Source organism: Petromyzon marinus, chromosome 12, assembly GCF_048934315.1.
Source record: "Petromyzon marinus isolate PM22_M1 ecotype Great Lakes invasive population chromosome 12, UKy_Petmar_22M1.pri1.0, whole genome shotgun sequence".
NCBI classification, from domain to species: Eukaryota; Metazoa; Chordata; class Hyperoartia; order Petromyzontiformes; family Petromyzontidae; genus Petromyzon; species Petromyzon marinus.
In genome coordinates this window covers 15,256,792-15,283,396 of record NC_133678.1, presented here as the reverse complement: position 1 = coordinate 15,283,396, position 26,605 = coordinate 15,256,792, and the positions used below count along the sequence as shown (strand labels likewise).

The 26,605-nt window shown below is 54.0% G+C and overlaps 1 protein-coding gene across 2 annotated transcripts in view; it reads right to left on the bottom strand.

The window, feature by feature from the left end:
* Nucleotides 1-564: 564 nt before the first annotated feature.
* LOC116941495 (potassium voltage-gated channel subfamily KQT member 4-like) overlaps nt 565-26,605 on the bottom strand; it is a 234,567-nt gene continuing 208,526 nt past the window's right edge. For both annotated transcript variants that reach the window (XM_076066672.1, XM_076066671.1), the window contains exons 10-15: nt 21,971-22,305; nt 21,165-21,261; nt 20,593-20,724; nt 20,322-20,457; nt 8,959-9,131; nt 565-8,236 (exon numbers count right to left, since the gene is read on the bottom strand). In XM_076066672.1, the coding sequence (XP_075922787.1) occupies nt 7,537-8,236; nt 8,959-9,131; nt 20,322-20,457; nt 20,593-20,724; nt 21,165-21,261; nt 21,971-22,305 (1,573 nt within the window). In that variant the 3' untranslated portion in view covers nt 565-7,536. The remainder of the gene's footprint in view (nt 8,237-8,958; nt 9,132-20,321; nt 20,458-20,592; nt 20,725-21,164; nt 21,262-21,970; nt 22,306-26,605) is intronic.

The following is a 26,605-nucleotide window of genomic DNA, read 5'->3' as shown; positions in this document are numbered from 1 at the left end:
AATCTGTGTGGGTGGGTTTCCTGTAGACAGAATGGCCCAATGAGCCATCAGGTCTCCTCTCAAACAGAACATCCAAGAATGGTAGCTTGCCATCTTTCTCCACTTCCATGGTGAATTTGATGGCGGGATGTCTGGAATTGATGTGGTGTAGGAAAAGGTTCAGAGCTGGGACGCCATGTGGCCAAATGACGAAAGTGTCATCCACATATCTCTTCCACAGGGAACTGAAGCTTGTGTTGCCTCCGAAACATCGTGATTTAATTTAGTTGTTTTCTTTGATTTTATTTTACCTACGTGACTTTACCTAAAAAAAAACAAAGAGTAGGCTCCACCACTCAGTGACTAGGCCCCACCACTCAGTGATTACGCCCGACCACTTAGTGTTTAGGCTCCACCATTCAGTGGAGCCGAACCACTAAGTGGGGCATGGTCAGTGGGGGTGAGCGGGATCAGTAGGCGGGGTCAATGGGGGTGGGTGGGGTCAGTGGGGGGTAGGGGTGGAGTGTCTTCATTTCCCCTCATCTCTTGAAGAGCAGCGAATAAGCCATGGACGAACTTGACGGATTTGATTCCTTCTTTGTTTCTCTTAAACTTTTATTGAAAATATCCCAACACTTCGCGGTCAAACTTCATGATATGATTTCCAAATGGCTCAGATGTATGTTTGACCGTGCCCCCTTGATAAAATTATTTTCAGGGCATGCACATTTGATACCGTTAACAACAAAAAATAACAACGCATTCGTAGACAACTTTGTAATCTTAAGCTGCAATTAACCGATTGAGTCTGTTCTGTAACCGAGACCACCCTTAGGTGCACGGATTACTGAACATTACTCTTTCTCTGCTTCCTGCTGGGATCTTACACTCCCGCTTGCCTCCACGTGGGGGCCGGACAGGCGGAGGGTGGGACATACCCACATTGCACCCCACCGAAACCCACTCTCACGACGCACACCGCTCCAGTGGGCGCGTGGCACCGGAGTCTCTCTGCCGCCTTGTTGATGTCTCCGCCGTCGTGGGATCGGGGGGATTGAACCGGGCTCCTCTGACCTGTGGCCTCAGTTTTGCCAATGCCACCGGACTGAGACAGCAAAAAAAAGCACCGCCGGGTTCCCAGTGGAGTGTTTTTTTGTTGTTGCGGTTAGCCAATCGCTCTGGTCGGTTAAATGACGCGGTGCGCGAAGTCAAAGGGGACGGGTTAGCCTGCGGAGAGAGGAGTTCATCATCACCATCATCACAACAGGAGAATGAGTGCCGGCTGGGAACGCACACACACCCTCGCACAGATTTAACAATGCACAAAAGGCGTGCTGCTCACACAGCGGAAAGTTGATGGTTATAAATAGACAAATATCTCCCGTTTAGCCTGAGCAAACTGTTGGGGCAAGTGCTGGTAGCGAGCACCGATGAAGGCCGGCATGGCACACGAGGGGGTGGGTGGCCAACACCACGCCCGGACGTCTTTGTCTCCCCAAGTGGCGATGTTTACGCACCGCACCAGGTACTCACTTGAGGCTCAGTGTACCTAGGGGAGGCCCAGAGCCGGTTCAGATAATCGTCACTGGTTATGGTGGCTGTGGGCGGGAATCGAACTAGGGTCGCCGGATTCGTAGGGCGACGCGCTAATCACTACGCCACCACTCCCCACACACAGCAGGAAGTTGGTGGTTATAAAGAACCAGTCCTGCCACACACATTCAGCTCCTGAGCTGGTGGTTCGGACAAGGCTGTGAACTTTGCACACACAATGAGGGCGACCACGTGATAATGCACGCAGGGTACGATGGGAGTCGTGCCTTCCTGCTGTTTTGTGAGCACACCTTGGCACGTTGTTAAAACGTATCCTTCCGAGGTCCTGTCCATGTGAATGTGGAATTGGCACCACTGGCGCAGGGGGGCACCAGGCGGTGGATCGTTCGAGACACTTTGACGCAGGATTATAAATCATTGCATTGTGGGCATGTGCACGTGAAATCATTGCTTCGAAAATTAGGGATTACAAAAATACGTCATTTGAATGATAATAACCTTCCTCAAATCAAGAATAACAAAGTCTACACGTAGTAATGGTGATGAGCATGCGAACTGAGAAACCAAAGTCATGCGAATTCCATCACATTTCGCATTCACCCGTCGACAAACCACAGGCGTCACTCCACATCTCAAATTAGACTCCGATTTCCCGTACGTCCCATTTAAGTGGCGATAATGATGCCTTCTGCTCTCACAATACGGTTTGCAACTTATTTTTTTTATAATTCGGCAGACATCCCCTGCCCTCCCTAACACCCACCCACCATGAAAACCCATCGTTTTCTAAGGAAACGAAGCCTAAATTTAGCGAACATGCGTCACATCATGCACGGTTGGCATGAACAGGGTACAGCCAGCGGGTTCAAGATTACGCAAATCACGCCGCTCGCACGAGAGACGCGCACACACGCACACACAACAACAACCGCCATTCGCCACTAAGTGGCGGTGACGTCACCACGACGCTTGTGCCAGGCTAGGTGCACGTTGAGGCCACGTGAAGTGTCGAACGCCCGCTGGCAGGAGCTCACGGGGCAAACTCAGGTGCCACGGGTCGACTGAGATGACTGGCCGATGCACCACCTGTGCCTCCTACAGTGACAACTTGCAGTGCTTTATCCACCCGGCGCTCGTTGTTATAAGCGTTGCTCCACACATGCACGCGCACACACACACACAGGTTCCTTCCTTTGGCCTGCCGCGACTCTTGGTGATTGGGGGCACTGTTAACGAGCACCAGAGCACCGGAGCGGCGCGCGTGAGCGAGCGGCAAATGCGCCCCGCGTTGTGTCTTCCCAACGCGGGCGTCCGCTTGAGAGAGAGAGAATGCTTCACCGCACGCATGCTTAAGGCTGACCGGACCAACGGGAGGCTCGCAGTGTTTGCAAACCGTGGCCAGGATTTGGAACCCCCCCCCCCCGCCCGCCTGCCCGCCCTCCCAAAGCGGCGGCTCGCTGGGCTTGTGGCGCAGAGCATCGCACCGGCCGTCACAGCACTGCAACTCGCGTAAACCACGACCAATATCAACACCCGCCACTCGCCACAAAGTGACGGTGAGGTCACCATGGCGCCTGTGCCAGGCCAGGTGCACTTTGAGGCCACGTAGGTTCGCTGACTGGAAGGTCTCGGGACGGACCCAGCAGGTGCCATGGGTTAGCTGAGATGACTGGAGGATAACCAGCTGTACCCCACGAATGTACCAACTTGCCATATTTTATCCGCCCGGCGCTCCGCTCGTTGTTGTGAGCGTCGCTCCTCTGCCCTCCAGTAGCGTCCTTCATGAGCCGTCTCCACAGAGGCCGATCTTGACACCGCTGGTACAGTAATCGGCAAGTCCACTCAGCTTCACATCATCTTGTACCACATCACTTCATCTCTTCTCTCACCCGTGTTGCGCCTGTTTAGGCCCCGCTATCTGGCCGAACATAATCTGTTTAGGCATGCGCTGGCTGGGCATGTGGGCTCCGTGCCTCAAGCAACGCAGCCTTGCCTGCTAGAGGAACTACCGATGGGACTTTGTCCAGATCTTTCAAGGATTTCTGAGCTCCTCACACAATCCAGCCTTGCAAATTCCAGGATAGAGCGTATGCAGGCCAGCCTAAACAAAGACAAATATCCCCCGTATAGCCTAACAGACTGTAGGGTCAAATGCCGTTAGCAAGCACCTATGAAGGCCGGAACGGTACACGAGGGGGTGGGTGGCCAGCGCCACGCCCGGCCGCCTTTGTCTCTCCAGTGCCGATGTTTACACACTGCACCGGGTACTCATTTGAGGCTGAGTCGACCTAGGGGAGGCCCAGGACCGGTTCAGATAATCGTCACTGGTGTTGGCTGTGAGCGGGAATCGAACCCGGGTCGCTGGGATCATAGCGCAGCACGCTAACCGCTTCACTACCACTCCCCTAAAAACATGCACACGGGCCCACACGTTTCGTTGTCGCGCAGACAAAACATCGCTCGGTTCTGAGTAGAGTATCTTGAGAAAAGTATCTTGAGTAGAGCATCTTGAGTAGAGTATATTGAGTAGAGCATCTTTCGTAGAGTATATTGAGTAGTCAATCTTGAGTAGAGTATATTGAGTAGTCAATCTTGAGTAGAACATCTTGAGTAGACAATCTTGCGTAGAGTACCTTGAGTAGAGTAGCTTGAGTAGTACATCTTGAATAGTGCATCTTGAGTAGTGCATCTTGAGTAGAGCATCTTGAGTAGAGTAATCTGCCTCAGGGACCCTGTACTCGTTCTCTGCAATGTTGACGGTTTTGTTGTTGCCATTGTTGTTGTCGTCTGTGCTCACGCAGCACCACGGATCTCTTTCCGCGTAAAAAATTCTGGGCAGCTGGCGATACGGGATCGTCATCCGTGTAACAAATCAAAAATAAGTGCACATCTCAACCATTACCGTATTCTCTGGGGTGAAAGTATCACTTTCGCTCCCCCGTATTTCAACGCAAAATTTCGGGGACTGCGTCTCACTCTCCAGAGCGTCTCACACTCCGGAGAATGCGGTAGGTGTGTTTCCCTTGGGGCTGTCAGGACGACGGCCTCCAACCACCCTTCCCTCTTGCCTCCACGCTGAGCAAAATCCAAGCGGGCAAATAAAAAGAAAAGTGAGTAGGCATTGCAGAAAAAATTGCGGAGTAGCCATGACTTTGGGTTCACGCAGCAGTCTCACCGTAGTTATTTGTCACCCACGTTCACTGGTTGGTGGTCATTCACAGGCTATCTTTCTACGTGGGGCCGCGTAGACACGGCGCGTAGATAATACGGAGTTCTCGCCTCCGCACGTCGATTCGCTTCGCTTCATGTATTTGGGGAGGTTCTTCTGAAACTCATTCAAGCTCTCTGACGGAACGCTGCAGCAACTTGTGGTAGCCCCAGCACGTGGAGCGAAACGTCGGACATAAACCATGAACTATTTTAATTTTACCAGGTAAAGGCCCACTGAATCATGTAGCTCTTTTTCAGAAACGGCCTGGCTATCACAAATGATGGCGCAACAAAGTGGCTCGTCATCACGTGGACATTCATGGCAGTAGCCAAACACTCTAAACACGTGATGTTGATTCTAAATGTGGAGGGAAAAAACAGAGGACCCGGATAAAAATCCACGCGATCACGGGGAGAGGGACATGCAAACTCCAAATATACAGCAGGCGTTAGGGTCGAGATTGAACCCACAAGCTTCTGTATACCAGGCGAGGTAGTTAACATCTCCTAGCCACCGTGACGCCACATCAAAAGTGACTTTTTGTAACGTCATCCACCTCTCAAGATGCTTCCAACAAGCACGCGAATCGGTAGGGGCCACTGGGCCGCGGTGGCCCCAGGAGCATGCGCGGTTATCCCTACGCGTCATCACGAACTGTTCATCACTTCGCTTACGATCGTAGATTTCTCAACATCTCGGAAAATGGTCCGTGACCAACGAGGCTCCCAACCGTTCTCACCCCGAGCACCACCGTCGACCGTCAGTGTAATTAAGAGTTTCACATGTGGTAGGCTTTTGCGACCAATGTTCTCCATTAAAGGTTTTTTTCGGGTTACATCACGTAAATATAAATGTGTCGTTAAACCCGCCACCACCCAACGCGGACAATGAGTCAGATTGTGTCACGTTAACAAAACGCGCCAATTCGTGACTAGTTCAGTACACCGGTACGATGGGGAGTGAAACCAACAGCATCTACAATTCGAGCAATTACAACCAGCTTCATCAGGTGACATCCAGGAATCGGCAAAGTGTCTCAGGGTGCAGTGCGTGGTGTTTAGCAGGAAAGAACCCCAGCCGTGACAGCTCCACGCTATTAATTCCCACACGGTGACGAGCCACTTCGCTGCGCTATCGTTTGTTACAGCCAGGTCGCTTGTGAAAAAAGAGCAACATCACTCTGGCGGGGCCTTACTTCGTCGGATAAAAAGTAGTTTGGTAGTTCATAGTTTTAGCGCGCTTCTCACGGCCCCGCCGAGGACCCCCCCCCCCGGTGTCCATGGGCGAATTGGCACGTGACGGTTATGGCTCGTGCCGCACAGGGACAGCTGTCATTGGTGGGGGGGGGGGGTCCCCGAGGCTAAAACACATTACGAGCATCATCAAGATGCTCATAATGTTACGGGTGCAATATAAATGCACGTTGACGGTGTAATTTAATCACCATTAGTCAATTTCCTATGTCAGAAAGTCGATCGGCTCTTCAATCAAAAATACCGAAGGCTATAGATTTTGCACGGCATGGCAGCTGATGTGACTTGTATATCTGTCTCCGAGAAAATCCAAGTAAATCGATGGCAGTAAAAGTATTGGAGGCATGATGATTCTCACCTTTCCATTGTCAAGCTCTGTAAAAAAATGAAGTGGTTAACAAAACAGTGGGCAGTTATGCACGCGGGGACCTCCCGATGCGCTTGCAATGAGCTCACGGCGTGCACGCTGCCGCGCACTCAACACCGGCGAGTCACGAGGTTAGCGACTAAACGTCGCGCCCGTGGGTTCTACAGAAACCCGAGCCGACTCCGATCGGTTTGCTGTGCCACCAAAATCACGGTGTCTGAGAGAAATCGCGACTCAAATAATCGCCAGCAACCACTTTGTCCACGAGTGAGCCTGTCGCTTGACCGAGGAAGCGACGCTGCACACACTCTCATGCTCGTTACGACCGCATCGCTGCAAACTGCCGAGCTGTTTGCGAACCTGGGCCACGGCCATCGACTCGCCGCACCGAAAACCTCCCCCCCCCCACCCCCCGGTGCAACCACGGCAGTGGCTGAGACTTGGATTGGAAGCCAGGCTCTGAGCGGTGCCGGCTCAGTGCTCTAACTTCCGAGCGACCCGGCCACCACCTCACTCACTTCCTCTCGACGGCAAGGAAGGCTTCGTGAATGGCTTCCTGGCGGGGTTGGCGTTAGTCCTCAAATGGAGGCAATGCTCGGGAAAAACTGGTGGTACCACGGCTCGGGAAAGCCAAACGACGACAACGACATATAACACGATCCACCCACAAAGTTTCCGGTCACAAGTCAACTTGGCCAATCATCCCTCTACGTCTGGGAAAATGGGTAACTCTTTGTAGAAAGTCAATGGTGGTTGTCCTGTGGATAGACCGGCCCCCGTTAGAGAAATGTGGAATTTCCACTACTGGCTCGGGGGCTGGCAAGTGAAATAGGTTCCACTCGGCGCTCATTGTAGGTGGGAGACGCACGCATCGGATAAACGAACGGAAACACAAAGCAAACACGAGCATCGTGCCGCGTGGCGATGCCACCGTCTCTCGTGAGCACCTGAGAGCTCGGGGCCCTGGGAAACGAAGCCAACGGCTCCTCCACCCCACGCGGGCCCTGGGAGCAGCAGCAGCAGTCTCCACCCACCACATCGTGCATCCACGGTTCGTGATTCATCACCTCCACAATCCCCATCCCTTCCGCTTCCTCCAACATAATCACCCCGCAACCACCCCTACCCTTCGTCACCACCGCCTCTCTTCCATCTCCTCCCATTCATCTGCCCTACACCTCCGCCTCCTCCAGCGCCCCCGCCGCCAACCCCCCTGGTTGCGGGGGCGGCAGGGGGGGCGGTTTTGGGGAGGGGTGCCGCCCCTCGTCCGTCTCGTCCACCGTGTCGAGCGAGCCCTGCTCCTCACGGCCGCACGACAGCGAAGAGGAGGAGGAGGAGTTGCGGGCGAGAGCCGGGCGGGCGCACGGAGCTCGCCATGGCAGCTCCCACGTGCACGGCGCCATTCCCTCCTCCAGCGCTGATGGCTGCGGTGGGGCCACGCCGGGGGCCACAGCAGCTACGGCGGCGGTCGTCCCAGGCACGCCGTGGGGCCGCTCGGACGTCCGAGACTTCTGCTGGTGCTGCTGCTGGTGAAGTTGATGATGATGATGAGGCTGAGGCCCGAACGGCGAGTCCAGGTCATCTGGAGAGGAGGTGACGGACCGCCGAGGGTACTGGGTGCCATCGAGGGGTGCATACGACAGGGCAGAGGGGAAGAGGAAGGCCGAGGCGGCCGCAGCTGCGGCAGCTCTGGGGGCGCCGCCGTCACGGTGCCCGACGGCCTCGACAGCCACGTTGCCGATGCCGGCCGAGTGGCCCGAGTCGCCCGTCCCGCCCGTGTCGCCCGTGCGGGGCGGCGAGGCCTCTGCGTCGGTGTCAGCGTGCAGCGGCGAGAGCAGGCCGTCTGATGTGGAGCACGGCGTCGCCAGCGACCTGGGGTATCACCGCAGCCATTGAGCACTCTCAGGATTTTGGGACGACCGCGAAGGGGTGGGGGGCCACGGGGGAGGTGAGAGGAAGGCATTGTGGACACACGCGCAGGGCGATGAGATGGGCAAAATACAATTAACCTTTTGACGTGTCCCAGACGTCTGCAAGTTGCAGGGTTGGCATCTCTTTCGCCGCTCACACAATCGCGGAACGCACGAGCGGCTCGGTGTTTTATTTAGAGAGGCATAGGAGCACCGTTGATTTTAAAGACATTGTACATACCGCAGAGAACCGTAGAGACACGACCGCGGACGGCAAACAGTGCCACATGCCCTCCCGCACGGCTTTTACTTCCGTTCGGAATCGATTCACGAAGACGTACATAATCGAAATGGGAAAGGGTTACTAAATAAGGACAGGGCCGGGAGTTTCGTGGAATGGGCAGGACACATAATGAGAACAGCCGACGAGGAGACGATGGAGGCAAATTAAGTACGGGCGGTCGTGTGAGGTGGTGGCGGCAGCTTGGGAAGGCCCTCATCCAGTAGTGCACCGATCACGATTCATAACGATGACAACGATCGTTAATGGCGACGAGTTGGCACCCCCGCCATGAAATCCCAACGCATTTCACCATCGCTTCCTCCTCCTGCCCTGCCCCGTCACTGTCGACAGCTTGGCTCGCGACTCACGACTCCTCACGACGACGCTGTCGAGGCACGCACCTGGAGACGCTGAGGCGGCCCCGCGGCGTTGACGGCGGCGCCGAGGCCAGCGACGCGCCGTCCACGGGGCTGCCGTGCGAGTCCGGTGTGGCGGCCGAGCAGCCGCCCCCCTGGCCCAGCGACTGGCGGTAGAAGTCGATGAGGAAGTCGAGCTTCTTCTCGATGGACTGCACCTGCACGGGGCCGGCAAATGAGCGACGCCAGCAACGCCGGCGCCTCCGGCGCGCAGGCAGGGCCCAGCAGCGTGGGCCACCTGCTGCTTGCTGCTGCCGCTGCTCCTACTGCAATGCCTCAAACCCGTGCTTGCACAATCCCCTTGCGGCCCCTCCTCCTCGTTTACTTTAGCGAGCTGCGGCATGTACAAAACTCTTGGGCACATGACAGGCACTGCAAGATCCGACCACGTGCCGAGCCTCTGATTAGCATGGTTAGCTACGTATGGTGTGAAAGAAGTTCAACGTACTTCTATGCACACGTACGTGTCTGTCCAGTGCTCGCTGAGCAGCATTAGCTTCCGGTTGCCGAAGGAATACGCCATGAGGTGGCGCTCATCACACACACATACAAAGTTCTTGCCACAAATGAACCCACAATACATCGCTGATGTCGTCAAGGAGCGTAAACCATCATCATGCAAACTCTGCTCATCCTCGCAGCAGCGGCTTTTGGTTGGCCATCGAACAAAGACGGTCACCACATCACACGCTTTCAGACGTGCTTCTGCGGCCGTCTGGAACGCTATTCCTCCTGATATTAGGAAGCCACTGGAGCAATGCACTTTTAAATAATCTAGACTTAAAACACATTTTTTTAGAACTGCTTTTGTGTTTAGTTTGTTGTCCTTCCCCCGCACCTCCGATGAGCACGGTTTGCTATGTACGGTGCGAAAGAAGTTCATCATACATACATTAAAGCCTCACCACCTCATCTCCATCGCCCATTCACTTCTCCTTCCCCTCGCCTCTCCACTCCATACCGACCCCCACACGCCCTCTGTAACGGTCACACATTCCTCGGCTCCTTGCCATCTAAATCACTCCACGTTCGTGTCACCGCTTTTAAACTACGTTATAGAGCACCTTGAGCCAAGGTGGCTACGCACGGTGGGAAAGAAGTTCGGAAATACGTACAAACATCCTCATGGACTAAGGGGCAGCAGCAGATTTACAGCGGCTTCAACTGTCCGGACTGAGACGCCGTCGCGCATACATCGATGGCGTTGCGCTGAAATAACATCGCACGTAAAACACTATCTTACCGTCCCTTGATTTGCACGATGCGCCTTACTCCATTGCCCTTCATGGCAATTATTTAATTGTGCATTAGATGATTAGTGGTTGAGATAAAGAGCAGATTTGTTAAAAGTGGTGGTGTAGTTATGGTGACAGTAGGAGAACAGACGTGAGTGATGAAGGAGGGTTTGGGGTTGCAGTCAGGGTAGTGATAGGGGTTGGGTAGTGGTAGTGATAGGTGTTGGGGTAGTGATAGGGGTTGGGGTAGTGATAGGGGTTGGGGTATTGATAGGGCTTTGGGAGTGATGGGATAGTGATAGGGTTTGGGATAGTGTACGTATGTACACTGAATCTGTTTCGCATCGTACGTAGCCAATCGTGCTAATCGGAAGGTCCAGGGGAAGGACAACAAACTAAACAGGGGTAGTGATAAGCACGGTTAGATACGTACGGTCGGAAATAAGTTCAACATACATACATAGATTGATAGGGGTAGTGATAGGGGTTAAGGTAGGCCTGGTCGTGGCTATGCGATACACAAATAGATATATACACAGAGATACATATACACAGAGATACATATACACAGAGATACAGAGATACATATACACAGAGATACATATACACAGAGATACATATACACAGAGATACATATACACATAGACACAGAGATACATATACACAGAGATACATATACACAGATATACAGAGATACATATACACAGAGATACATATACACAGAGATACATATACACAGATATACATATACATAGAGATACAGAGATACATATACACAGAGATACATATACACAAAGATACATACACACAGAGATACATATACACAGAGATACAGAAATACATATACACAGAGATACAGAGATACATATATACAGAGATACAGAGATACATATACACAGAGATACAGAGATACATATACACAGAGATACAGAGATACATATACACAGAGGTACATATACACAGAGAGACATATACACAGAGATACATATACACCGAGATGCAGAGATAAATATACACAGAGATACAGAGATACATACACACAGAGATACAGAGGTACAACACTGTGTTTGTCTACAGTATGCGCTATTCAGCAGGCAGCTGTTTTCTTGACGAGCCGTGCGCGGTAACGATGATCATCATGATACGTGACATTCATAAGGCAGCTTTCTACTGAGTGCTCAAGGCACTAGGAATCACAAATAAACATACCATGGGCCTAGGCGGGGGGAATAGAAGACAAATTGAAGGCAATTCTGAGGCCGGAAGGCATGGAGAGAGAGCGAGCGTCGTAGCGGGGCTCCACATGCGGCCAGGGGCGCCGTGGTGGCTAGGAGATGATAACGACCTCGCCTGGTATACAGGAGGTCGTGGGTTCGATTCTGACCCTGATGCCTGCTGCTGCTGTATATTTGCAATTCCCACGTGTCTCCGGGTCCTTTCGGTGTTTTTCCCTTCCACATTTAGAATCAACATCATGCGTTTAGAGTATTTGGCCGCTATGAATGTCCAGGTGATGATGATGAGTTACTTGGCTGAGCGATCATTCGCGATCGCCAGGGTCGCTTTTGAAAAAAAGAGCTAAACAGCTCCTTTGGGGTCAGCCTTACCTGGTTAAATACTAAATCGTACAATAGGCGCTCCGCGGCCGGGGAGCGGCGGCGAAGTTGTGGTTGTCATAACGGGCGCACCTCCTTTTGTGATCCGCCAACGCCACGGTCTGAGTGGCTGGAATTGATCCTCATGGCGGTACCCCGGGCTACCAAATATTTTTCTGGGACAATATTTTTTCCATGATCGTCTTCTCTTTGCTTCTGAAGACGATCGCTTGTGTTGTGATGGAAACGTCGTGATTTTTGTTTTTTTATCTTTATTTTTTATAATTTTATTTTTTATTACCGAAAGAACCAAGAATGAGTCTACATTATAGACTGTCAGTACACTCACTCAGGTTAAGAACCAGGCTACAGTCTACATTATAGACTGCCAGTACGCTCACAAAGCTTAAAAATCAGGCTATAGTCTACATTATAGACTGCTAGTACACTCATTCAGATTAAGAACCAGGCTACAGTCTACATGAATGTATTTTTTTATATTATTTTTATTTAATTTGTATTATTTTTATTCATTTTATTTTCATTTTTATATCTACGTGACTTTACCGAAAGAACCAAAGAATAAGCAAATAAACCCCCAGAAAATAGAAGGGAATATTTAAAATAGACAGGTGGAGGTGATGGGTCTAGCAAGTCCAAAAGCGGTTCGAGAGTTTGCTTGCTTAAACAAATGCCGCTTGCTAACAGTGGTCTGGAAAGTGAATCGTCTGATGGACAAAAAGGATATTTGTATTCCAGAATCAGAATATGTATGTAGACCGGAGGATGAATCCGATGGGCTCTGGCAGCTCTTGTTCGTTGTTGTCAAGTAGGGGTGGCTGGTTCAGCAAGTTACCACAACAACAAACGATAGAGAAAAGGTAAGCCAGTCACGAAGAGTGAATACATAAACTGCAGTGTGTACGAATACAAATTGCATATTTACATAAATTGCTGCCGATGTATCAACACCAAATGCAAGCTTGGGGAAAGGCAACAAAACAACAAACGAAACTAGTCCCAGACCATGCCAAGTGAACAACAACAACAACAGACAACACCAGCAGCAGCCTCAATAAAATGGCACGTTACAGTCGAACCGTCAATACGCGGCGGTCACTTCTGCGTGGAGACAGAACGCAGGAGCGCTGCCCCCCTCGCATCCGCTTCAAACCGAGAACTCGGCGACCGCGAGAGCGCTGCTCCGTGCCAAGCCAACGGGGGGGGCAGGCGGGGGGGGGGGGGCGACACCACCCCATACTGGACATCTGTGTCAAAAAGAGCTGCCTAGTTCATCGGATTCCTCCAATCTAGATACAGATTCTGATCTTGATTGTGAGGTGCCACAAGCCCCCCCCCACCCGCCCACCCGCTCGCCCTCGCTCCGCTCGCGTGGCCGCCCGTTGAGGACGGCAGCTGAAGAGGCGCAAGCCCCGGGGAGCACTCGGCGCGAGAATACAAAATGGGAAACGCAGAGATTCAGCTAATTGGCGCGCGCGTGTGTGTGTGCGTGCGCGTATGTGTGTGCGCGTGTGTGTGCGTGCGCGTGTGTGTGTGTGCATGCGCGTGTGTGTGTGCGTGCGCGTGTGTGTGTGTGTGTGCGTGTGTGTGTGCGTGCGCGTGTGTGTGCGTGTGCGTGCGCGGTGCCGGATGGGCAACTCTGTCATGGACAGTGCTGTGGGGGGAGGTCCAATTTCGATTGGCTCTTCCCCTCATGGCATCTGTGTCCACCACAGGGGCTAAACGGGGGCTCTGGACGGGTGCGAGGGGCTGGTAACCCCTCCACCTTCAATTAATTACCACTAAACTACGACGGAAAAATATATCTAATAAGCTTGTGCCGGAGGCCCCGGGGGGCCAGGCGTCTATGACGTCTCCTGGCCAAACCCCAATTGGCGGAGCCAGGAGATTGAATATCTACCCTCGGGGCACCTCCAGAAACAACGAAAAACCACTGCGGGTGGCCACGTGGAATGTTCGAACGCTCAATGCGGAGGAGAGGCTGCCACTCCTCTGTCGGGAGCTGGACCGGTACCGCCTGGATTTATGTGGGATTCAGGAGGTCCGGTGGACCGGTTCTGGCTCCTGCCACTATGAGGGGTGGACAGTCCTCTACTCGGGGCAGCAGACTGCCAAACAACAGGGTGTGGCTCTTCTTTTGAACAAAAGAATGAAGGGGGCGTGGGAGCATGGCGGTGAGGTGTGGGAAGTTGTAAGCCCCAGGCTACTTCGGGCTCGCCTTCCCATCAACCGGAGGCGAGGAATGGTGGTCGTGGTTACTTATGCCCCCACCGAAGACGAACATCTGTGGAGGGATGCAGGCAAAGCCGATGAGTCAGATGCCTTCTATGACCTCCTGTCACAGGTGCTGGCTAAAGTGGCCCCTCGGGATAGAGTCATCTTGTTGGGTGACTTCAATGCCTGAGTTGGTCATGATGCTGGCACCTGGTCTGGAGTGATTGGAGGGCATGGGCCAGATCAGCTCAATAACAACGGTAGGAGGCTGCTAGATTTTTGTGCAGCCCATGGGCTTGTAATTACCAACACGCTGTTCCGGCATCGGCGCATCCACACAACGTCATGGATGCATGCCGGGTCCAAGCACGAACATCTGCTGGACTACATAGTGACGGACCAGCGGATGCGAGCCCATGTCCTTGACACCAGGACCTACCGTGGAGCTGATCTGCCCTCAGACCATCGACTTGTCATCTGTAAGATGCGCCTGCCATTCTTCCACTCCGGTGGTGGGTGTACACCCAGGACCCCATTCCAACCTAAAGTGGCCTGGTCTCAGTTATCTGATGAAAGTTGCAAGCGAGAATTTCATCATCGCTTGCGGCTGGGATTGGCTTCGTCCCCGACTCCTCCTGATGTCGCGGGTAAATGGGCGAGGTTTAGGACTGTGACTCATGCAGCTGCAATGGCTGCTTTGGGTACGCGGTCCAGACCTCCCCAGAGACCCTGGCTGACAAAGGAGGTGTTCAGGATGGTTGAGAAAAAGCGACAGGCCCACTGTCATTGGCTACAGAATCCCACGTCAGAGAATGAGGAGGCTTACCGCAGCCTTCGCTCGGAGGTTCGGAGAGCCGTGAGGCGCTGCAAGGATGGGTGGTGGTCGCGGGTTGCTGAGGAGATGGAGTCTGCCTCAGTGGCCCGTGATCACAAATCTCTATTTAACTCCATCAGAAAAGTAACCCGCAGCGCCACACCTATTACAATCATTAGGGGAAAAAACGGTGATCCAATCTTCGACCCCCAGGAACAGGTTTGCAGATTTGCTGAGCATTTCTGTGAGGTCCTGGGGGAGGGAAAATCCCTCAGCCAGGAAAACATCGTGGCACAAAGTGAGGATGACCCTGCAGAGGCTGCGGTGCCTCAAATATTGGAAGAAGTCACCCCCTGTGAGTGGCTGGCTGAGGTGCCATCTGTTGAGGAAGTACTGAAGGTGATCCGGAGTCTGAGACCAGGAAAGGCACTGGGCAGAGATGATCTCCCAAGCGAAATGCTGAGGGAGGGTGGCGTTTGTGCACAGACTGCCCTATATGACATCATAACAACAGTCTGGACCACTGGACGGGTTCCGCAGGATTGGAAGGATGCCCTGGTGGTCCCCCTTTTTAAGAAGGGGGACCGCACAGACTGTAACAACTACAGGGGCATTTCACTCCTCAGTGTGCCGGGAAAGGTCCTGGCAAGGATTATTCAGCATCGCCTTGCCAGGCACGCTGAGGAGAGGCTTGCGGAGCCCCAATGCGGTTTCAGGAAAGGGCGGTCCTGCACAGATGCCATATTTTCTGTCCGTCTGCTACAGCAGAGGTGTGGGGAATTCCAACAAGACCTACATCTCTGCTTTATTGACCTGGTCAAGGCCTATGATAACATCAGTAGGCCTGGGCTCTGGGTTGTTCTTCGTGCTTTTGGAGTACCTGACCCTCTGCTCACGATCATTAAGGACCTTCATGATGGTGAGCGGGCCCGGGTAAAACTACGTGGTCGGGAGTCAGAGCCATTCCCTCTACACCTTGGGGTGCGACAGGGATGTCCTCTGGCTCCCACATTATTTAACATCTATTTTGACCACGTAGTTCGTGAAGCCTTCAATAGCTGTACCGGGGGAATCTCCATTTGGTACAGATATAATGGGAGGCTGATCGATGCCCGGGTGTGGTCAAGGGATGGCTCCCTATTGCTCAACCACGTTATGTATGCTGATGATTTGGTAATAGCTGCTCATTCAGAGGAGGAGTTAGAGACGCTGCTGCTGAGACTGGAGCGTGCCACTAAGAGGTGGGGCCTTACCATCAGCCCCACCAAAACTAAGCACCTGCCTGGGGATTTTGTACCATTGGACACTACACCCCCACAACTCCCAATCGGTGATGAGGCAGTTGTGGAGCGAGTGGAGAGTTTCCCATACCTGGGCAGTGTGCTTATGACCGGCTCCAGTTTAACAGCAGAGGTCTCACTCCGATTCAGTCGAGCGGCAATATCTTTTCATCGGTTGCGTAACGCTGTGTGGAAGCTACCTGGTCTGTCGCTCCGCACTAAGCTTCAGGTCTTCTCGGCCACGGTCATTCCCTCCCTTCTCTACGCTTGCGAAATGTGGACCTCCCTAATGGAACATCTTCGCCGGTTAGAAACATTTAGGCTAGCCTGCCTACAATCCATCCTGAATTTAACCAGGCTGGATTGTGTGAGGTGCTCACAAATCCTTGAAAGATCTGGGCAAGGTCCCATCGGTGAGCTCCTCCGGCGGGGAAGGCTGCGATGGCTGGGTCATGTAGCCCGCATGCCCAGACACCGCATGCCGAAACAGCTTTTGTTCGGCCAGATCGAGGGGGCTAAACGAGCGCGGCACGGGCTAGTGAAGAGATGGAGTGATGTGGTACAGGAGGACGTGGAGCTGAGTGGACTTGCCAATGACTGGTACCAGCGGTGTCAAGATCGGCCTCTGTAGAGGAGGCCCGTGAAGGACACTACTAGGCAGTTTGAGGCAGTCGCCCTCCAACAACAACGGAGGGCGGAGGAGCGACGCTCACAACAATGAACGGAGCGCCGGATGGCTAAAGCACAGCAGGTTGGCACAGTAGGGGGCACATGTGGTGCATCAGCCAGTCATCTCAGTCATCTTAGTCAGTCGACCCGTGGTACTTGGGTCTGCCCCGTGACCTCCTGCCAGCGGGCGTTCATCACTTCACGTGGCCTCAAGGTGCACATGGCCTGGCACAAGCGTCGTGGTGACGTCACCGCCACTTAGTGGCGAATGGCGGTTGTTGTTGTGCGTGTGTGTGTGCGTGTCTGTGTGTGCGCGTGTGTGTGCGCGTGTGTGTGCGTGCACGCGTGTGTGTGGGGAGCGGTGGTGCAGCGGTTAGCGTGCCGTGCCACGAACCTGGCCGCCCGAGTTCGATTCCCGCTCACGGCCAACACCGGCGACGATTATCTAAACCGTTACCTGGGACTCCCCTCAGTCGACTCTGCCTCAAATAAGTGCCTGGTGCGGCGTGTAGTAAACATCGCCATTGGGGAGACAAAGGCGGCCGGGCGTGGTGCTGCCCACCCACCCCCTCGCGTGCCGTGCTGGCATTCATAGGTGTCAAGGCTATACCGGGGATCTTTGTCTTTATCTTTGTTTGTGTTGTACGTGTTTACGCACACACGAGACCGTGCGTGTGTGTTTATGCACACACGAGACCGTGCGTGTGTGTTTATGCACACACGAGACCGTGCGTGTGTGCGTGTGTTTACGCACACACGAGACCGTGCGTGTGTTTACGCACACACGAGACTGTGTGTGTGTGCGTGTGTTTACGTACACACGAGATAGTGCGTGTGTGTGTGTGTTTACGCACACACGAGATAGTGCGTGTGTGTGTGTTTACGCACACACGAGACAGTGCGTGTGTTTACGCACACACGAGACCCAGATCTGATGCGCCCAGCCAGCAGCGCATTCGTTGCTCGTCGCAGAGGCTCGCGGTACGAATCCGGCGGCCGCCCTGGCTAATACTGCGCTGTGTAGCAATATTGCCACGCGCCACCTGCTTCACAGTGGACGTTGAAGATTCCGTGACGACGTTCGTTAAATAATGTCACGCGAGCCGGCTTCACGCGGCCCAAAAGCTGCTAAATTTTAAAGATTTCCGTGAAAATGATTTGAAACACTGTATCCCAAGGAACAAGGGTACTGCCTTCTCCTGGCCAGCCAGGTTATGGGTTCTCCTTGAAGCCCATGGGAAGGGAATTTCACAACATTTGTCTGATCCACCAACCCTCGCTGCATCCTCTACAGTGCTGGATTAAAAGTGGGTGTGGCCACCACTACCCAAATTGCAGCTGAAATCTGATTTTGTAAAAAAAAAAACGCCAATTCACCACTAAGGTTCCAGCCGGTAGCTGGAACCATCACACAAACTCCCGTCATCCTCGCAGTGGCTTTTGGCTAACCATCGGTCATCGCATCGCGCACCTTAAGATGTGCTTCTGGGGCCGTCTGGAACGCTCTTCCTTCTGATATTAGGAAGCCACTGGAGCTGTGCACTTTTAAATCATCAAGATTGAAAACTCATTTCTTTAGAACTGTTTTTTGTGTTAGTTTGTTGTCCTTGCCGCGCGCCTCTGATGAGCACGGTTGATTACGTACGGTGCGAAAGAAGTTCAACATACGTACATGGGTCGGCACATTGCGAGTCACCAGCACCCTCATCATCAGTCAAGATAAATTCACTGCTGGACGGAGGCCTTCCCAGGCCGTCGCCGCCTCTCACGATCCCACGATCCACCGAGCGCCTGCTCAGGAACCGATCTCGTCGCTCCGTCTCCTCGCTAGAGAATCCTCTCGGGTTCGTTCCATTTCTTGGCAGCTACTCTGCCATTAATGTTCACCAGCGGAACATCATCCACCCTGGGCGGCACGCGCCCCCTGCCCAAGCCCCGCACGCTTCTCTCTCTCTGCACGATGGAGATATCGCCGATGGCAAATGCAAGCGACACATTTACGAACGTGGCACCCGCTTATGCGACGGTGGCGAGTTGTTAACTGCCTCGCCTAGTATGCAGGAGGTCGTGAGTCTGACCCCGACCCTGACACCTGTTGTATATTTAGAGTTTGCGTGTCTCTCTCACCGTGGTCACGTAGATTTGTCTCCGGGTCCTATGGTTTTTTCCTCCACATTTTGAATCGACATGCGGTTAGAATATTTGGCTGCTATAAAATGTCGGCGCGATAAGCCACTTTGTTCGTCGATCATTTACGATTGCCAGGTCGCTTCTGAAAAGAGATACGTAGCTCAGTGGGGCCTTACCTAGTAAAATAAAAAAAAGTTTATTTTTGCTTTAAGATTTTGTACGCACGATAAGGTCATTGGGTCATTTGGTCAATGTGCGACAAGCGGGGGGCATCCGGGGCAACCCAGAGTGCACATGCTACAGCTGCAAGACTGTGATGCATCGCGTGGAGGAGGGAAAGGAGGAGGGTTGCCCTTTGAGCGAGTTTCAAGCAATTTTGTTGAACCCGGTGGTGAGAACTCGATGGGCAAGAGTGGCGTGGGTCAGCAGGATGACAACATAAATAAAACAGAGTAAAAATAGAGCAATGAAGCAAAGTGAAATCGGTGCAACCGCATTCCAGAATAAATGAAAACATCATTGAAAAAAAGTTATTTTCTGGAACGAAGGTTGGCTCGGACAAATTACTTTTAACAACCATTATACGGAAAAAGTTCGATACGATTGTCGGTAACCTCGATTGTAAAGGTGCGAGGTCGCTGCTTTTGGGGATGCAAAGCGCGGACTGGCATAAGGAGAACAGAGAGAAAACCGAGAGTGCTGAACCCTCCTGCTGCTGTGGGCCACGTCGGGGCCTGGCCTGGCAGAGCACCTTCACCAGCGGCAGCACCGCGCACACGCCCTCCCCGGGGCCACGGTCGCTTCCTAGGGACACGGTCACTTCCCAGGGCCACGGCCGCTCCCGCAGGGCCACAGCCTCTCCCCCGGGGCCACGGTCATTTCCCAGGGCCACGGTCGCTCCCCCGGGGCCACGGCCGCTCCCCCGAGGCCACGGTTCCTCCCCTGGGCCACGGTCACTTCCCAGGATCACCATCGCTCCCCCGGGGCCACGGCCTCGTCCCCGGGGCCACGGTCGCTTCCTAGGGCCACGGTCACTTCCCAGGGCCACGGCCGCTCCTCCAGGGCCACGGCCTCTACCCCGGGGCCATGGTCACTTCCCAGGGCCACGGCCGCTCCCCCGGGGCCACGGTCGCTTCCCCGGGGCCACGGTTCCTCCCTTGGGCCACGGTCACTTCCCAGGGTCACCATCGCTCCCCTGGGGCCACGGCTGCTCCCCTGGAGCCACGGCCACTCCCCTGGGGCCACGACCTCGTCCCCGGGGCCACGGCCGCTCCCCCGGGGCCACGGCCTCTCCCCCAGGGCCATGGCTGCTCCCCCGAGGCCACGGCTGCTCCCTGGGGCCAGAGCTGGAGGGGAGAGTCACAGCGAATTTACCCGCGAGGTGCGTTACCTGCTTCTCCACCTTGATGACCCGACCCATCATGCTCTGGTCTTCCCGGATGTCAGACTCTTGGGAAACCTTCTCCCGCGATCGGATTCTCTCAGTGCTCAACGCCGGCTGAACCTTGCCCACGATCTGATCCACCCTGGACGCGAGATGGGGGGAACGGGGAGATGGCGACGTCCTTATCAGCACGGCCTCCAGAGCCAACGCCGGGCGATCTCGGTGCCCATGTGCCGGTGCCTGCACGGGGCCGACGCGTGGTGCGTTCGGCGCTCACCGGGCCTGCAGGCTCTTGATGCGGCTCAGCATGTCCAGGTGGCCCGCCGAGTACTGCTCGATGACGTCCTTCACGTCGTACGGTCGCAGCGTCTCCTTGAACTTTCTCTTGGCCACATGGAACTTCATGATCCTGAACGCACGGTGACGAGCGGCGGCGGCCACACGTGTGATTCTATCGTCTCCGCGTGTGTGCGTCGCGTGTGTGTATGGGTGTGTATTGTGTGCGTGTGTTATTGTGGGTAGCAGTAATGTAGCGGTCAATTTGCTCTGCTTTCGTACCCAGCGACCCGAGTTCGATTCCCGCTCACTGCCAACACCAGTGACGATTTTCTGAACTGGTCCTGGGCCTCGCCTAGGTCGACCCAGCCTCCATCAAATGAGTACCTGGTGTGATGTGGTGTAAACATCGCCACTAGGGATACAAAGGCGGCCGGGCGTGGTGTTGACCATCCACCCCCTCGTGTGCCGTGCCGGCCTTCTTAGGTGCTCGCAAACAGCACTCGCCCCTACAGTCTGTCAAGGCTATACGGGGGATCTTTGTCTTTGTGTGTGCACGCGCGCGGTACGTACCGCACCCCGCGGATGGCAATGCGCAGTGCAGGCGTGAGCTCTTCCACCGCCATCTCACAGTGGCACCTCCGGTCGTCAAACACCTCGTCCGTGCTCTCTAAGGGACAAACGAGTAACATGAGCAAACACCTTTGAAGGCCGGCGCCACAATGCGCGAGGAGGTGAGTGGCCAGCACCACGCCGGGCAGGCTGTGCGTCCCCAGTGGTTTATGCACCGCACCAGCCACTATTTTAAGGCTGCGCCGACCTAGTGGAGGTCCAGAATCGGTTGAGATATTAGCCACTGTGGTTGGTGATGAGTGGGAATGAAACCACTGCACCATCGCTCCCATCCCCTCTCTGCATATGCACGTACAAACATCTCTCGTACAGACTTAACACCATTTCTAGGACAAGTGCTGTTAGCGAGCACCAATAAAGGCTGGCACGGCACACAAGGGTGTGGATGAGCAGCACCACGCCAGGCCACTTTTGTTTCGCACCAAGGCACTCATTTTAGGCCGAGTCGACTTAGGCGAGGCCTCGGACCAGTTCAGAGAATCGTCACTGGTGTTGGCCTTGAGAGGGAATTGAACTCGAGTCGTCCGGGTCGTAGCACGCTTTGTACCACCACCACTACATCTTACCAGCCTCTCACCATTCCAGGACAATGTACCACTACCACTCTGAACCAGTCTCTCTCCGCTGCTAGAGAATGTACCACCAACACCACCACACCGAGCAAGTCTGTCTCCACTGTTAAACAATGTACCACCACCACGCCACTACCACACCGAGCCAGTCTCTCTCTGCTGCTGGCTGCGTACCCTCGGAGCACTGGCGAGACTGTGCGGCACGGAGCCGCAGCGAGGGCCGGAAGCGCGTGCGGTCGTTGAAGCTCCAGCTCTTGGTGACCTTGGCTGGGCTGCTGGGCCCTGCCGTGTCCGTGCTGGGGGAGCGGCGATCCGCGCCCGGGGGGGCCCGGCCCCCCGCACCCCCACGGGGAGGGCCCTGGGCCCCTCCCCCCGACCCCGCCGCAATGCACCCGCCCGTCGCCGCGCCGCCGCCGACGCTGCCGCCATAGCCGCCGCTGGCGGTGGTGGCGGCCGCGGCCCCGCGGGGACTGGAGAGGCGAACTCGCTCGCGCAGACTCAGCTTCTGGCTGCACACGACGCGGGCACACGGTGGGGCGCTTTGGTGACGACGATACCGCTGCATGCGTGCGGTACACCACGCGCGATGACAGAGACACTCGTACACGTGTGTGTACTATACAAACTATTTTACCAGGTAAGGCCCACTGAGCTGTGTAGCTCTTTATCAGAAGCGACCTGGCCACAAATGATAGGGCAACGAAGTGGCTTGGCACGTGGAAATATATAGCAGCCAAATACTCTAAACGCATTAAAATTCTGAATGTGGAGGAAAAAACCGGAGGACCCGCAGAAAACTCCACGCGACAACGGGGAAAGAGAGACACGGAAACTCCAGAGAAACAGGCGTCAGGGTCGAGATCAAACCCACGACCTCCTGTATACCAGGGGAGGTAGTTAACATCTCGCCACTGTGGCACTACTAGGGAGGTCTCCCAGATTAGACATTTTAGGCGATCCAAAAATGTTTCCGCTTCGCGTCCGATTGATCCGAAATACTACGTCACATCATGTGATGTCACTATCGCAGGAAGTGATGCCACATCGAGTGACGTCACTTTCATGAGCAGGAATACGCCGTTAGATCATCGCGTCGTGTGAAACATGAGGAAATCTAGAATGATTTAACATTTTCTCTAACAAACCCAAATCTATTTTCCCCACATTGAAAACTAAACCCTAATATATATACAGTACATAATCACAAACACACTAAAGACAAAAAAACAATAAAGACAAAATGTTGGGACAAGAGCTCTCAGTAAAGACAAAAGATCCCCGGCATAGACTTAACAAACTGTTGGGGCAAGTGCTGTTAGAGAGCACCTATGAAGGCCGGCAGGGCAAACGAAGGAGTGTGTGGCCAACACCACACACGGTCGCCTGCGCTGATGTTTACACACCATGCTAGGCACTCGTTTAGGGCTCAGTCGACGTAGGGGAGTTCCAGGACCAGTTCAAATAAATCACTACTGTTTTTTGACCTTGAGCGTGAATCAAACTTGTGTCGCCGGGTACGTAGTTCAGTGCGCTAAACGCTACGCTGGCACTCACCACTAGAAAGGCAAAGCCCGCCCCCCCCTCCATACTTCCTTAACAGACTGTTGGGGCAAGTGCTCTTAGTGAGCACCGATGAAGGCCAGCATGGTACACGAGGGGGTGGCTGGCCAGTACCCCGCCAAGTCACCTTTGTCTCCCCAGCGGTGATGTTTTTACACACGGCACCAGGTACTCATGTGAGGCTGAGTCGATCTAGGGGAGGCCCACGACCGGTTCAGAAAGTCGCCACTGGTGTTGGTCGTGAGCTGAAATCGAACTCAGGTCGCTGGGTTCGTAGCACAGCATGCTAACCGCTACACGACCGCTCCCCACTACGCACATGAATGGACACATATTTACAATACATCATCCGCACACACACATATATATTTTTTAGTCAGCGTAGATTATCAGTCGTGCACAATTAAAACGAGCACACATCATCTCACAAAAAAATGTGTGTCAATGCGTTAAATGCGCGCCAGTCACACAAGTCATTTACAACCACCACACCGCCCGCTCCCCACACGCAGCCCACAACCCCGGCATGCGTGCACCATTGTAGGTGCTCGCGAACAGCACAATCTTTTGCAGGGGATAAACGGGGATGTGCATCCTCGTCCAACGTTCCCAGGCACACACACACAAGCATGCAATGTGACTGTGGCCAGAAGCCACACGTGCGCTTGCAGGTGCACGGTTATACATGCAGCCCTTCCAAGCGCTCATGCAAACGTGGTGCACACACAGGCACCCGGTCGCCTGCTGGGATGAACACAGCACCAGGATGCCGTGTGGATTTTGCCTCATATTGTACATCGCGGCAATGCTGCTGTGTGCGTCGTGGCATTGTTCGGCAAGGAGAGTGGGACCAGGAGTCCTATTTAGGCAGTCGATTAATCGACTAAACTTCGACTGCTTCTTCCGTGGCCTACTACCCGGGGCCTCTTTAAGAACGGCACTCCGCCTCGCGAAGGCTGAAAACCCCATTGCAAGCCACGCCGAGCGTGATGCCGCCGATGATGCCGATGGTGTGACCGAGCACCAACCTATCGCCTCCCGTCGAGTGGCACACGTGGAGAACAGAGGCGAAATATTGTGATTCCAGCAATCCGCCAAGTTGAGTAACGTAACCGCTAATTGGTAGAGTGATCGATCACCTGAGGAGCCGGATCGCCCCCCATTTCCGCCTCTGTTGTGATTTCAGTTGTGATTTCAGTTGAGACGGACGATTCGGGAATTCGGTAGTTCCACAAGAAGCTCCCCGGCACGTGGTGCAAAAGGTCGGACATCATGTCGGCATGCAGCGCGATGCGTGGGAGAGCTGCGCCGTACAACCTCGAGAGCGAGCACAGCATTGTAACGGGATCCCGGGCTCCCGGCGAGTGCCGCATCGTAACGGGATCCCAGGCTCCCAGCGAGCGTCGCTTGGCAAGTGGAGAAACGTCTCTCTGGAACTCTGATGGCGTGCAGAGAATGAAAAGTAAGAATAGGTTTGTACCCTTTCTGGCAATAAAACAGAAGGCGTTAAGATGTTCAAATACCAAATAGATGAAACCTTTTGCAAGGAATCAAGTCACTGCATTAACCACACGTGGTACTTGTGGTGAACATGCAAAAAAAACATGCTCTGATATATGCATTGTTTTTTAAACCTATTGGCCTACACCAGAGACAGCCTTTGTTAGGGCCTAGACTCACCAGTGTCAGACCGGAGATCCCCAAAAAGCGAACTGAACAAAGGCAACGACACTCTCAGACCATTTATAGCTCGGGGTGAGCAGCTACAAAATGGAGCTTTTTTGCCAGTATCAAAGCATGAAAAAATAAGACTATTATCAGAGCATGTTTTGTATGCATGTTCATCACAAGTACGTGTGGTTAATGCAGTACATGATTCCCTGCAAAAAGGTTTCTATTTGGTGTTTGAACATCTCCTGTTTTCTTGCCAGAAATGGATGAACATCTGTTCTAATTTTTCATTCTCTGATATTGGCAGAAATGGTCTCATGGCGAGAACAGCGTCGCGCGATGCCCCATGGACGACGCCGCAACGGCCCCAAACGTCGCGCAGCAAGCGGCGCTATCGAAGATTGGGATTGTAAGGGCGGAACGTGTTTCTTGACCTGAGCAAGGCTACTGTCGTAAGGGCTTGGGGAAAGGGGCGACGGAGGTAGGGGAGAATTCCAAGGTGGAGCGGTGCGAGGGAAGAAGCGGAAAGAGAAGTGGGGTGAGATGCAGCGTGTCGAGTGAGAGGGTAAGTGAGAGGCTGAGTGTGTTGTTGTGACCTGTAGGGTGGTGAGTGAGAGGCTGAGTGCGTGAGTGAGTGGGATGTTGTGACCTGTAGTGTGGTAAGTAAGAAGGTGAATGGGTGAGTGAGTAATTGTAACATGTAGTGTGGCGAATGAGAGGGTGAGTGAGTGGCTGAGTGTGTTGTTGTGACCTGTAGTGTGGTTAGTGAGAGGGTGATTGCGTGAGTGATTGGGTGAGTTGCTTGTTGTGTGAAATAGGACCTTCTGAGATACCATGGCCCTCTGAGACACCAAAGCCCCTCTTAGACACCATGCTCCTCTGAGACACCAAGGCCCTCTAAGACACCAAGACCCCTCTGAGACACCAAGGCCCTCTTGAGACACCAAGGCCCTCTGAGACCCCAAGGCCAATCTTAGACACCTAGGCCCTCTGAGACAGCAAGGCCCCTCTGAGACACCAATGCCTCTCTGAGACACCAAGGCCCCTCTGAGACACCAAGGCCCCTCTGAGACACGAAGGCCGTCTGAGACACCATGGCCCTCTGAAACACCAAGGCCCCTCTAAGACACCAAGGCCTCTCTGAGACACCAAGGCCCATCTGAGACACCATGGCCATCTGAGACACCAAGGCCCTTCTAATAAGGCCGCCTGAGACACCATGGCCCTCTGAAACACCAAGGCCCCTCTAAGACACCAAGGCCTCTCTGAGACACCAAGGCCCATCTGAGATACCAAGGCCCTTTGAGACACCAAGGCCCCTCTGAGACACCATGGCCCCTCTAAGACACGAAGGCCCCTCTGAGTCACCAAGGCCCCTCTGAGACACCAAGGCTCGCCGAGACACCAAGGCCCATCTGAGATACCAAGGCCCTCTGAGACACCAAGGCGATCTGAGAGACCAAGGCTCGGCGAGACACCAAGGCCCATCTGAGACACCAAGGCCTATCTGAGACACCAAGGCCCTCTCAGTCACCAAGACTCTCTGAGACACCAAGGCTCGCCGAGACACCAAGGCCC